At 47.6% G+C, this 14,083-nt stretch overlaps 1 protein-coding gene across 3 annotated transcripts in view; it reads left to right on the top strand.

Annotated features, from left to right (window-relative positions):
• The first annotated feature begins 291 nt into the window (after window positions 1-291).
• Rab11fip3 (RAB11 family interacting protein 3) overlaps window positions 292-14,083 on the top strand; it is a 78,105-nt gene continuing 64,313 nt past the window's right edge. For all 3 annotated transcript variants that reach the window (XM_038327908.1, XM_038327909.1, XM_038327911.1), the window contains exon 1: window positions 292-1,776. In XM_038327908.1, coding sequence (XP_038183836.1) covers window positions 334-1,776 — 1,443 coding nt within the window. In that variant the 5' untranslated portion in view covers window positions 292-333. The remainder of the gene's footprint in view (window positions 1,777-14,083) is intronic.

Genomic DNA, 14,083 nt, shown 5'->3' on the forward strand with positions numbered 1-14,083 from the left:
CCTAAGCTCTGGCGCTCAGGCTTCATCCTCCGCTGCCTGGCTGGTACCTGTCTCCTACCGTCCGCTCCCCGCCGCCGGGTCCTCACATCGTCCGGGCCGCGCCGCCGACATGGGCCCGCGCCAGCCACGCTGCGGGGCCGGGAGCCGCTAAGGCGCGGTGCGAAGATGGGCGAAGGCGGAGCAGGGCCCGAGCGCCAGCCCCAGCAGCCCGGGCGCCCCGCGCGCGCCCGCCCGCGTCGCCGCGGGGATGCCCGCGCCCGCCGCCGCGCCCTGAGCGCCTTTGTCTGCCTCCCGCGCCGCTCGCATCATCCCTAGTTTAGCCGGCGCCGGACCATGGAGCTGAGCCAGCCGACCTCCCTGTCGGACCACGACGAGCTGGCGTCTGGGCCCCAGCACGGGGTCAAGGGGCCGGTGGGGCCCGACGCTCCTCGCGGCTGGTCAGATGAGCCCGAGGAACACGCCCAGCTTCAACGGTGGCCAGAGGGACCCAACGCGCCAATCTGCTGGCCCGAAGAGGTAGAGGAGCCTGTCGCTCCTAGTCACTGGGTCAAAGCGCCCGACGCCCCTCGCTGTTGGTCCCTGGAGCCCGACGTATCCTGCCGCTTGGCCAAGGAGCCGGAGGAACCCGACGTATCCTGCCACTTGGCCAAGGAGCTGGAGGAACCCGACGCCCCTCGCTGCCGACCCCAGGAGTCAGACGCACAGTGCCACTTGGCCAAGGAGCTAGAGGAACCCGACGCCCCTCGCTGCTGGCCTCAGGAGTCAGACACTCAGTGCCCCTTGGCCAAGGTGCTGGAGGAACCCGACGCCCCTCGCTGTTGGCCCCAGGAGCCAGACGCACGTTGTCACTTGGCCAAAGAGCTGGAACAATCTGACGCCCCTCGCTGCTGGCCTCAGAAGTCAGACGCTCAGTGCCCCTTGGCCGAGGAGCTAAAGGAACCCGACGCCCCTTGCTGCTGTCCCCAACAGCCCGACGTACCTAGTCTTTTGGCCAAGGAGTGGGAGGAATCCAACTCACCGTGCTTCTTGGCAGAGGAACTGGAAGAGCCTGACGCCCTTCACTGCTGGCCCCAGGAGCCCGATGCACCATCCTTCTTGGCCGAGGAGTTGGAAGAGCCTGACGCCCCTTACTGCTGTTCCCAGGAGGCGAACATAGGGTGCCTCTTGGCCAAGGAGACCGAGGAGCCTGACACTCCCCACCTGTGGCCGGGGGAACCCGATGTACCGTGCCTCTTGGTCAAGGAACCGGAGGGATCCGATGCACCTCGTTGCTGGCCCGAGGAGCCCGATGCACCCAGCTCACCGTGTTTCTGGGGCAATGAACCAGAATCCGACGCATCTCGTTGTTGGTCGCAGGAGCCCCAGGTGCTGTGCCTCTGGCAGGAGGAGCAGAACGCAACGCTGTGCTGGCAGGAGGAGCCGGATGCGCCCTGCTTCTGGCCGGAGGAGCGGGAGGAACCCAGAGTTCCATGTCTCCAGTTTAAAGAGCCGGAGAAGCCCAAAGTCCCGTGCAACTGGCCGGGGGAGCTGGCAGACAGCCGCCCTACGCGGGGCCTACCCCTAGAGCCTTTGCCCTCCGAGGGCGAGCTGCTGCAGGCATGTCCCGGGCCACCCTCGGACCCAGGCTCGGCGTTGTCGCTGTCCAGCGAGCCCGGGACAGCGCAGGAGGAGGGTGCGCGCCTCAGGACTGTGTTCGACGCCCTGGACAGGGATGGGGATGGCTTCGTCCGCATCGAGGATTTCATCCAGTTCGCCACGGTCTACGGGGCGGAGCAGGTACGGTTCTGGTAGGAAGAGGTGTTGCTGATTTCTATTTAGGGTAGTTTCTGGAATTCTTCCCTTTTAGAGGAAGGTATTTCCAGGAGTCAAGCGTCCCCTCCTATAGCGTTACTCTTGCTACTTATTTCCTAGTACCGGGTGTGGGAAACCGTCTGCAGTGCCTCACTTCTGCCACCCATGTTAGGACATCAGAGGCCAGACTTGTAGATGCCTCTTGAGTAGTTTACTGTGTATCCTGTTTGCTGTACTCGGTTTTGTTTGAGAGACAGTGCAATTAGAAGCCAGAAGGACTTAGGAATAAAAAATGGCTGGAGATGTAGATCAGTGGAAAAAGCATCTGCTTCAAGCTCGGGGCCTGGAGCTCAGTCCTTTGAACCACCTAAAGGATTTCTGCTCTGCAGTCAAGTGACAAAATCAACAAGCACAAAAATAAATCTTAAACTGGGCGTGATGGCATGCTTGTCACCCCAGCATTTAGAAGGCTAAGACAGCATTGCTGCTAGCTGAAGACCAGCTTAATCTACATAGTGACTTCAAGACTAAGTTGGGCTTCAGAGTAAGACCCTGTTTCAACACACACACACACACACACACACACACACACACACACACACACACACATGCCTGCACACACCAGAGTACACAAGAGTTAGTTCTGCACCATGATCAAGAAAAGGAGAGAAATGAGCCCAGGAGCTTCATGACAGGTGCCAGAGCTAGCAGAACTCTTACGGGAGGAAGTGGAGAGATGTATGGAAAGGTGACAGGCGCAGTTCTCCTGCAAGGGTCCCACACATTTACTGCCCGCTCTTGGGGAAGCTGGTTCTGAGGCCAAGCCCTGGCTGTCCCTTTCAGCACTTGCGTTGGCTGAAGATGACAGCAGGGCTGTTTGCTCTGCTAGTAACCTAGAAGACATCAGCTAGCTTACATGTTCTCCTTTATTTTATTTATTGGTTGCAAGTCACTGAAAAGACATCAGTTAGGTTATATGTTCCCTTTTATCTTACTTATTGGTTGGAAGTCTCTGAAATTTTCATCTGTTCATCTTCATGTTATTCATTTTTCACACATGCAAACATTTGTTAAGTGGGTGTTCAAGTACATTTGCATGTTTGAGCTTAATGTGCTTTTTTGGGGGGGGGTTGAGACGGTTTCTCTGTAGCTTTGGAGTCTGTCCTGGAACTAGCTCTTGTAGCCCAGGCTGGCCTTGAACTCACAGAGATCCGCCTGCCTCTGCCTTCCGAGTGCTGGGATTAAAGGCATAAGCCACCACCGCCTGGTGAGCTTAATGGTCTTTAAGAAAAAAGCTAAAAATAAGCAGGGCGTGGTGGCACCCAGCATTCAGGAGGCTAAGGCAGGAGGATGTCAAAATTGAGGTCAACCTAGATACGTATGTAGCAAGACTTTCTCCAAAAACCTAGAGGAAGAAAAAAAGCAAAACTGATAGATTTCTATTACTCATAATGTTAAAACCTCTGCAACATCTGTGGAACAGTTGGAAAGCACTGGGCCCTGGTTAACTCAGTGCTCCCTACTGAGCTGACACCTGGGCCAGCCAGCTTCAGGCAGGCTTCACCGTTGAGCCCTTCCGCTGGCCTTTATCCACGGAGCTGCTTGGTTCTTTCCTTCTTTGTTCCTGGCGGGAGAAGTCTTTCCAGTGGTTGGCAGTTGTTTACTGGTGTGCTGTGTCTTTAAACATACTCTTGCCTCTAGATACAGCGTACCGAGCCAGGCCAGAGCTGCATTTGCTCTGTACTATGCGCTGACTCTGCTATTACGTTTTCATGGTATCATTGCTGCAGTCCTCTGAGGTGGTAATTAGGCAGGCCCTTTTTACCCTTACTCCACAGGTTGGAAGCTGGGGAAGGCTGTGAAGCTTCCCCAGGCCTTACTATGACTGGACTGGAGAGTTTCTCTCTTTTTCAGCTCTTAACCCACAGACAACTCTAGATGTAATGGCTGGGGATATTTCCGCCACATCTTAAGTCTAGTGAATTACACACAGTTCTTGTTGAGAAATGTCTTTGGTCATCACCTCTCCAACTTGAGTACTTTGGGGAAAACTTGGCTACACTTGTTGCCCCTGGCCTTAAGCTTCTTCCTCAGAGGGCCTCACCATGTAATTCTGGCTGGGCTGGAACTCACTATATAGATCAGGCTGACCTCAAACTCAGAGGCCCACCTGCCTCTGCCTCTGCCTCTGCCTCTGCCTCTGCCTCTGCCTCTGCCTCTGCCTCTGCCTCTGCCTCTGCCTCTGCCTCTGCCTCTGCCTCTGCCTCTGCCTCTGCCTCTGCCTCTGCCTCTGCCTCTGCCTCTGCCTCCAGAGGGAGTCACCACTCCCAGTACTGCACTATCTTGAATACAGACTAGAAGTGGGTCGCAGTTCTCTGCTCGGACAGTTCCTGGTGGAATTTGCAGTCTGGGAAGCCCTGATGGCCAAGGATTTGCTGGCATAGAGAGTGGAGGGAATCTCCTAGGTCCTTTTGCTTTTTAGTAGCTCAAGAGGAAGAGATGTTGGTTGACTTAGCCTCCTGGGGTTGTTTTTTCGTTCTGTGAGTGGTCTTACTATTTGCAGGAGATAATACAGAAAGGAATCTTTATGTCAGTGTAAGATGAGGTCGGTAGCCTTCATGGCTCAGACATGCTGAACACATTATAGAGGAGCAAAGGCAGGAATATTAACCAGTAGTGCAGAAGTTTAGAGAAACGAAGCATTCCCACAATATATATGTATTTTGAAATTTTTAAGATGAAAAAATCTTGAATATACATAGTAGAGAGAGCTGGTGAGTGATGGTCCTAGAGTTCTCAAGTCCCAGTGGTTTCAGGAGCTAACGCATCTGTGAACATTTTAAAGATTTATTTTATTACTTCTTTATGTGTCTGTGTGAGAATACTCGCAGGGGCCTGCCTGCAAAGCTGGACCTGCAGGAGGCCGTGAGCCGCTTGACTTGGGTGCTGGAAAGTGAACTGTCTCTAGAAAAGCAGCCCTCAATCACTGAGCCAGCTCTCCAGCCCTCCACCTTTCAACGCAGATCGCTGACACTTTGTGATTGTTATCTGTAAAAGATTCTGTATTTATCTAAAAAAAATTGAGGTGGTTTTTTTGGTGACACTGGGTCTCACTCTGTAGCCTTGACTGGCCTGGAAACTCAGAGATTTATTTATCTCTGCCATCCAGGTGCTGGAATTAAAGGCGCAAGCCTCCTTCCTAACCTAAGCCTAACCTAAACTAAGGTTTCTTTATATTTCTTTTTTCTATCTATTTATCTATCTATCTATCTATCTATCTATCTATCTATCTATTTATTTATTTTGGTTTTTCGAGACAGGGTTTCTCTGTAGCTTTGGAGCCTGTCCTGGAACTAGCTCTTATAGACCAGGCTGGTCTCGAACTCACAGAGATCCGCCTGCCTCTGCCTCCCGAGTGCTGGGATTAAAGGCGTGCGCCACCGCCGCCTGGCTTTTTTCTATTTATTTAGGGTGTGAAAGAACAGGAATGCCCAGACTTGTGTGAAGGGCAGGGGACAACTTTCAGGAGTTTGGTTCTCTCCTGTATTTGTTGTCAGGCCCTCAGGCTTGGCAGTAGGCACCTTTACCTACTGAACTATCTCACTACCCTCTGTGCTGAGGAGGGTGACCTTGAGCCCCTAATCCGTCAGCCTCCACCTCCCAAGTGCTGGGATTCCGGATGTTAACCACCGAACTGGGCTTCAGTGTCTTTTATGTAATATGTTTATGAAGATAGCATTTTCAATTATTAAGCAGGTTGTCTGAATTTTTTATAGAGCACTCCCATTTATAATAGAGATGACTGTCATGTCTCTCTCTGTCGTGGTCTGTGTGGATCTTATTACCTCACCTGGTGGCATATCAGGTGTGGTGTAAAACCATCCAGTGTCATTCTCAAGAGTCTGAAGGTGGAAGGAGGGAGAAGGGTCGTGGTAGAATGTCTAGTTTCTTCTTGCACGCGGGCGTTCTCTCTCTCTCTCTCTCTCTCTCTCTCTCTCTCTCTCTCTCTCTCTCTCTCTCTCTCTCTCTCTCTCTCTCTCTCGCTTTTGAGACAGGGTTTTTCTCTGTAACAGCCCTGATGGTCCTGTAACTCACCCTGTAGACCAGGCTAGCCTCAAATTTACAGAGATCCACCTGCCTATGCCTCCCAAGTGCTGAGATTAAAGGTGTGCACCACCACCACCCGGCTAAGACAGGGTTTCTCTGTGTAGCCTTGGCTGTCCTGGAACTAGCTCTGTAGACCAGGCTGGCCTCAAACTCGAGAGATCTGAGTGCTGGGGTTAAAGAAGTGCACCACCACCACCCGGCTCTCAGCATTTACTTTTTTTTTTCTTCTTGAGACAGGGTTTCTCTGTGTAAAATCCTAGCTCTCCTAGGACTTGCTCTGTAGACCAGGCTGGCCTCCAACTCACAGAGATTTGCTTGCCTCTGCCTCCCAAGTGCTGGGATCAAAGGTGTGCGCCACCACTGCCCAGCTTCCACATTTACTTTTTAAGGGCCACTGATCCATTCCAGAAAACACTACTGGTTGGAGCCATGAGTACTCTGATTTTGGAAGGCATGGTCTGCCCTCCATAGCACTTGTAGAGGATGCAGAACTTATTTCCACGGTGTTCCTGCTTTTTGTTCCTGCACTTTTGCCCTTGGGCACTGGGAAGTTCTTAGGAATATTTGACATTATGGTTAATTGCTCCCCTGTTCTTTCTGGTCTCTGACCTAGCTTTGTGTTGGAATGAAAATGGGCATGTGTGATCTGACTTGATGGCACATACCTTTAATCCTATATTTAGGAGGCAGAGGCAGGTGGATTTCTGTGAGTATGAGGCCAGCCTGGTTTACATAGCATGTTCTAGGTTAGTAGGGTTACATAGTGAGATCCTGTCCCAAAAGGAAAGAAAGAAAATGGGCATGCGTGAGCTTGGATGTGTATGGAAGCATTTGTGTGTTGGAGCGGGCTGTGTGAGTGACTGTGTACGAGAGCTTGAGGGAGTGTGTACTTCTGGATCCCTGAGGGAGCGTGTACTTCTGGATCCCTGAGGGAGCGTGTACTTCTGGATCCCTGAGGGAGCGTGTACTTCTGGATCCCTGAGGGAGCGTGTACTTCTGGATCCCTGAGGGAGCGTGTACTTCTGGATCCCTGAGGGAGCGTGTACTTCTGGATCCCTGAGGGAGCGTGTACTTCTGGATCCCTGTTGACTGAATTGCTAAAATCAGATGAAGTTCATGTTTGTTCTTGGATAACAGATAGCTTTGTTAGCATCTAAAAAAAGAACTGTTTTGTATTCTAAAAGTAACACATGATTATTATTAAACAAAGCACAGGAAAACAGTGGTGTAAAATATAAGAGAATTTGGGCATGGTGGTCTCAGCACTCAGGAGGCAGAGGCGAGCAGGTCTTGGTGAGTTGAGGCCAAACTGGTCTATATAGTGAGTTACATTCCAACAAGGGCTACATTGTATACATAAATAAAATAAAAATAAAAATTGCAGAGTGGTGGTGGCACACACTTTTAATCCCAGCACTTGGCAGGCAGAGGCAGGTGGATTTCTGAGTTTGAGGCCACTCTGGTCTACAGAGCAAGTTCCAGGACAGCCAGTGTATCTAGGGCTACACAGAGAAAGTAAAAAAAATCCAATAAATAAAAATTAAACAACAAAATAAAAATTATTATTTGGGCCTGGAGAGATTATTCACTGGTTAAACACATATACTACTCCTGCAGAAGACCCAGGTTTAGTTCCAAGTACTCAGGCTCACAACTGCCTGTTAACTCCAGTTCAAGGAGGTGCAATGCCTTTGGCCTTCACAGGTACTGGAACACACACACACACACACACACACATACCCACACACAGACACTTAATTAATAAATATAAGTCTTTCAAATAAGTAATACAGAAACCAGGTGTGGTAGCCTTTTGCTCTAATACCTCTTAAGGAGGTTAAGGCAGGGAAACTGATGTGAGTTCAAGGCCAGCCTTAGAATGCAACCCTGTTTCAGTATCCACCAAAGGGAAAGAGACCCCAACAATAATGTGTGACCAGTATCTCCTACCCTGAGATTATTACATGTTAGCACATTTCCTTACTAATTTTTTTTGGGGTTTTTCGAGACATCCTTACTAAATTTTTAAAATTAAAATATACTTTTAATTTTAGAGTTGTGAGACCCTGTCTCTCTGTAGATTGCTGGCCTTGAGCTCATGATCCACGTGAGTGCTAGGAGAATAGGCACGTGTTTGTTGTAGGAGGGCCACTTGATCGTTTCCTGGCCACCCAGACTCCCAAAATAACCACACAGAAACTATATGAAGTCACTACTTGGCCTATTAGCTCTAACTTCTTTTTCTTTTTTTTTGGTTTTTCGAGACAGGGTTTCTCTGTGGCTTTGGAGCCTGTCCTGGAACTAGCTCTTGTAGACCAGGCTGGTCTCGAACTCACAGAGATCCGCCTGCCTCTGCCTCCCGAGTGCTGGGATTAAAGGCGTGCGCCACCACCACCCGGCTTAGCTCTAACTTCTTATTGGATAGCTTTTACATCTTAATTTAACCCATTTCCATTAATCTGTGTATTGCCACGTGATTGTGGCTTACCTTCCGGTTTGGCATCTGTCTCTGGTGGCAACGGCTCCATGGCTTCTCTCTGATACCACCTTCTTTCTCCCAGCATTCATTTTAGTTTTCCCCACCTAGCTAAGTTCTGCCTTGCTATAGGTCCAAAGCAGTTTCTTTATTAATCAGTGGTAATCACAGCATACAGAGGGAAATTCCACATTACCTCCCCTTTTCTGTTTAAATAAAAAGGAAGGTTTAACTTAAACAAAGTAAAATTACATATAACAAAAGTTATCAAGCAAGAATTACAGTTACAATATTTATGTCTACTTTATCTTTTATCATAACTAAGGAAAACTAATAATAACTATTTATTCTTCAACTCCATCAAAGACTCCAGAAGGGGGCTGGAGAAATGGCTCAGCGGTTAAGAGCACTACCTGCTGTTCCAGAGGTCCTAAGATCAGTTCTCAGTAACCACATGGTAGCTCACAGCCATCTGTAGTAAGATCTGGTGCCCTCTTCTGGCCTGCAGAATGCTGTATACCATAATGAATAAATAAATCTTAAAAAAAAGACTCCAGAATGATATAATATTACCTAAGTAAATAGGAAGTGCACTATAAACAACTTCCAAAACTCTAGAAGTGACAGAGACATCTCACTGTCTGGATAGTCACCCAAAGTTTTTTTGTAACATTGCGGGCATCCAGTCTTCAGCCTACAGCCCCATAGTATCCAGCAGACTTTTCAGTTTCAAAGACAGTTACACCTATATTGGTAGTTTGTCAGTCACTTTCTTCTGTGTCCTGCAGAATGTCTTGCAGACTCTTTTGTGTAGCAGGAACCCCGAAGGAGCATCCCACCTTTAGTCAAGTTTAGCAATCATTTCTCTCTGGGTCCTGCATGTCTAGTTCATACAGCATAGCATCAAGCAGTCCAGGCAAAGCCAGTTTCTTGCCCAAATGGCTAACCAACGCCATAAGGAGCCTCTTTGATGCCCATCATCCTCTTGAAGTAGATTGATGCTGCCAGGAGCAGATGTGTCTCACTGTCATGAAAAGTCCTAACTTCTTAAAACATTTTAAATGCCACATTCTGAAGGTCTCTGAAAGATTTGAAAAATACCTATCTAATTGAAATACATCTTTATATATCTAGAAATCTAACTAACATGACTACAGGCTTGACTATTATGGATGACTATCTTTTAACCTATATTTCTTAATTATGCATTATATTTTAAAATAAGCTGCACAAATACAATACCTTAATCAAGAGCAGAAATATATATACAGTATAAAAAATTGACCTTAAGGGGGCTGGAGAGATGGCTCAGCGGTTAAGAGCATTGCCTGCTCTTCCAAAGGTCCTGAGTTCAATTCCCAGCAACCACATGGTGGCTCACAACCATCTGTAATGAGATCTGGTGCCCTCTTCTGGCCTTCAGGCATACACACAGACAGAATATTGCAAAATAAATAAATAAATAAATAAAATAAATATTTTAAAAAAAATTGACCTTAAATTCGTACCAAGATCTGTATTGATGCAAATCTTTATAGCATGTGTTACCATGTCAAATTTTCCCATTTTTTTTGAAACTGAAGTTTACTGATGTCTAGGGTGTGTGTTTGTTTAAATTTTGTTTGTTATTTTATGTGTATGGATATTTTGAACTTCTGAACCCCCTGCTTCTGCCTCCCAATATGTATTATAAAATATAATACATATAATACACATATATGTTAGTATATATATCTATATTTGTATATATATGCTATACTAATCTCAGGCATGTGCTACCGTGCCCGCCATCTCATCTTTTTTTTTTTGTTCATATTTTGCTGAGATATATCACCTCCTGACTTATTCTCCTACACAGAGGCCCGTGACACCTCTCTGGGCTTGTAAAGACAGATGTGAAATCCTTCACCTCTATAAGTCATTGGCCTAATAAGTGGAACATTGTTCATATGAGAACTTTGTAACTGTTGTTTAGGTTACATTAAGCAGTCTGCCGGTAAGCTGATTACTCATACTTTTAAAGTTAAATGGTAATTTTAATTTTACTAACTCAGCACCAATAAAAGTGAGCAAAAGTCCACTTGATTAGTAAGATTAAAATTTCCTCTGAAAGAAACCAGACAACAAGATCATCTTTCTTTCCGGCAGTGGTGACAGAAGGCAGAGATAGAGGCAGGTAGATCTCTGTGAGTTCGAGACCAGCCTGCTGTACAAAGTGAGTTCCAGAACAGCCAGAGCTACACAGAGAAGCCCTGTCTCAAAACACCAGAAGGAATACCATCTTTCACACTTACAGTTCAGGTTTTGGGAGAGAGAATAGAGAATAGCTGGCCTTTTGCTTCCCCTCTGCACAAGCTCTCACCATGCAGCCCACACTGCCTGGAGTCACCACCTCCTACTTCAGGCTCCCAAGGCTTGGGTCACAGTGGTTTCTCAGTGGATTCTTGATGCTCGTGGGCCCTGTTGAGTCTGATCCTGACTATGCTAGTGGAGGAACTTCGGGTCTTTTAGTTAGTTGTCTCCACAGCTGGGATGGAACTCAGGATCTCACATGTGAAAAACAAGTGTTCTTACCATAGAGCTCCATCCTCTCCCAGGATTCCCAAGCTGTCCCCAACCTGTTGTCATTGTGACACTATGTTCTCATCTACAGAATTCACTCCAGAACCATGCAATTGAGTTAACAGACAAACAACCCCCCCCCCCCCCAATAAAGACAGAAAACCTACCTCTGAATGTTTAGAATAAGTTTACAATTCTGTTGTGGCTACATTCAAAGCTATCCCGAGTCACACACAACTCATGGGTCAGACTGTCTTCAGAAGGTAGTAAGGTGCCTTTGTTCCGTGTATTTACCTTTTGTTTTTTGAAAAACTGTTTGTTTTTTTGTTTGTTTGTTTTGTTTTTTCGAGACAGGGTTTCTCTGCAGCTTTAGAGCCTGTCCTGGAACTAGCTCTTGTAGACCAGGCTGGTCTCGAACTCACAGAGATCCGCCTGCCTCTGCCTCCCGAGTGCTGGGATTAAAGGCGTGCGCCACCACTGCCCGGCTTGAAAAACTGTTTTAAAGATTTATATTGTTGGGGCTGGAGAGATGGCTCAGAGGTTAAGAGCATTGCCTGCTCTTCCAAAGGTCCTGAGTTCAATTCCCAGCAACCACATGGTGGCTCACAACCATCTGTAATGGGGTCTGGTGCCCTCTTCTGGCCTGCAAGCATATACACACAGACAGAATATTGAATACAGAATAAATTAATAAATTTTTTTTTTTTTTTTGGTTTTTTCGAGACAGGGTTTCTCTGTAGTTTTTCTAGAGCCTGTCCTGGAACTAGCTCTTGTAGACCAGGCTGGCCTCGAACTATTTTTAAAAAAAGATTTATATTGTTTTCAATTATATGTATATATGTGTAAGTCTGTGTGTAGTTATATGCATGTAAGTGCTCGTGTTCAAGACCAGAGGCACAGGGTACCCCTGGTGTGACAGTTGTAGCTGTTATGAGGCGCCTGACATTGGTGCTAGGAATCAAACTCTGTTTCAACCTCAAGACAGGGTTTCTCTATGTAACCCTGGCTGTCCTAGAACTGGCTTTGTAAACCAGACTGTCCTCAAACTCAGATACACTTGCCTCTGCCTCCCAAGTACTGGGATTAAATAAAGCCTGTGCCACGCCTACCTGGTTACCCCCCCCCCCAAATATTCTGAATGACTGAGCCATCTCTCAGCCTCCCCTTTTAAGATTTACTTTTTTTTAAAAAAATGTTTGTATGTGTCTCGCCCACAGAAGTTAGAGGGGTCAAATCCCCTTGGGGGCTGGAGTTATAGATGGTTACAAGCAACCTGACACGGGTGGGAACTGAACTCAGATCCTTGGCAAGAGCAGCAGTACAATCTGAGGTAGTTTGCTTATTTCTGAGGCAGGGTCTTATCTAGCCCAGTTGATCTCAGCCTTGTTACATAGTTGAGGATATGAACTTGAACTTCTGATCCACCTGCCTCTGCTCCTGAGTGCTGGCCTTTCAGGCACACATGACCATGTCCATGTCCGTTTACGTGGTGTCGAGGCTCCATGCTAGGCAGATGCTCTGCCCACTGAGTCACATACCCAGTCCTGGGGAGTGATTTCTAGGATCTACTGGTGGAGAAGAAAATGGAGGTTGGTCTGCCAATGTAAGGACTATCCTATAGAATTCTTCGTCTGGGAGGTAACCAGAGCAGCCAAATTGTAGAGACCCAGTGGGATAGTTTGCTAGGGGTTCCTGGAGGGGTGTGAGGTTGGAATGGGGTGGCTTATGGGGGTAGAGTTCAACTGGGGAAGATAGATGTGAATGGTGCGTACATAGAGTGCATCAGTTCTTAGTACTGCAAAAGCAAACACACAGCCAACCTCCCCATACGTTAGCATGAATGGCTTTATAGCTTCTCTCTCTCTTTCTTCTTTCTTTCTTTCTTTCTTTCTTTCTTTCTTTCTCTCTCTCTCTCTCTCTCTCTCTCTCTCTCTCTCTCTCTCTCTCTTTCTCTCTCTCTGTCTCTCTTTCTCTCTTTCTCTCTTTCTCTCTTTCTTTCTTTCTTTCTTTCGACAAACAGGGTGACAGATAGCCCAAGCTGGCCTCAGATGTGCTCTGTAGCTAAGAATAACCTTGGACTTTTGATTCATGCTTCTACCATTCATGTCTGGTTTATGTGGTGCTGGGGAGCAAACACAGGATTGTGCGTGTTAGGCAAGGTCTCTACGAACTGAGCTACATCCCTGTCCCTGTAAATGGCATTTTTATAAAAAAAAATTAGTGTAAAGACTGCTGTTGGACTTTTTTAAAAAGCTGGGCAGGAGCCGGGTGTGGTGGCACATGCTTTTAATCCCAGCACTTGGGAAGCATAGGCAGGCGGATCTATGAGTGTGAGGCTGGGGGAAAGGTGAGAGGGGGGACTGTGGCAGGGCAAGAAAATAAACTTTAAGAAATTAAAAAGAGAGAGGGGGAGGGGCTCCAGACAACCAGGGGTGCTCCCAAGGAGGACCCAGGGTCTGGACTCGGGATCTCAGCAAACTCATTCTGAGATCAAGACTGACACAATGGTGCAGGACCAGGAATGCAAGGTAAATCTAAGTCCCTAAGCAGAGTCCAGGAGGAACTACTGAGGCTGCACTTTTTGGGAATGTACCATCTGTTTGAGAACAAGCTTCTTGGGTGGCTCAAGCTTCCCGCCTCAGGCTGGCTGCTGCACCTGCTTCCTCAGTGTGGATGGCTGCAGAACTGGGCCACCTGGCCCGGCCTCTCTGCATGAGCAGCTCTGTGTGGAGCTGTGATACCAGCAGGTGTCTCTGAGGTAGTGTCCTTTTACGTGTATTGCACAAGAACCATTCTTCTATCTACAAAATGGATGAAATTTTTGTTGTTGTTTTGTTTTCGAGACAGGGTTTCTCAATGTAGTTTTGACTGTGCTAGAACTCGTTCTATAGACCAGGCTGGCCTCAAACTCACAGGGATCTGCCTGTCTCTTCCTCCGAAGTTCTGGGATCAAAGGTGTGCGTCATCACCACCTGGCCTGTGGATATTAAATTTAAGGCAACAAACTTGTAAGTCTCTGACCTTGGAAATAGACAGGCCTGGGTTATCAGTTCCACGGCTGTTCTTTCCTTCACTTAATGTTTTTGTGTCACTGGGCATTAGGCAGTGTCCTGTGGAGGGGAGTGAGTAGGATGGCCCAGGTCCTCT

The sequence above is a fragment of the Arvicola amphibius genome, chromosome 4 (assembly GCF_903992535.2).
Source record: "Arvicola amphibius chromosome 4, mArvAmp1.2, whole genome shotgun sequence".
Classification (NCBI taxonomy): Eukaryota; Metazoa; Chordata; class Mammalia; order Rodentia; family Cricetidae; genus Arvicola; species Arvicola amphibius.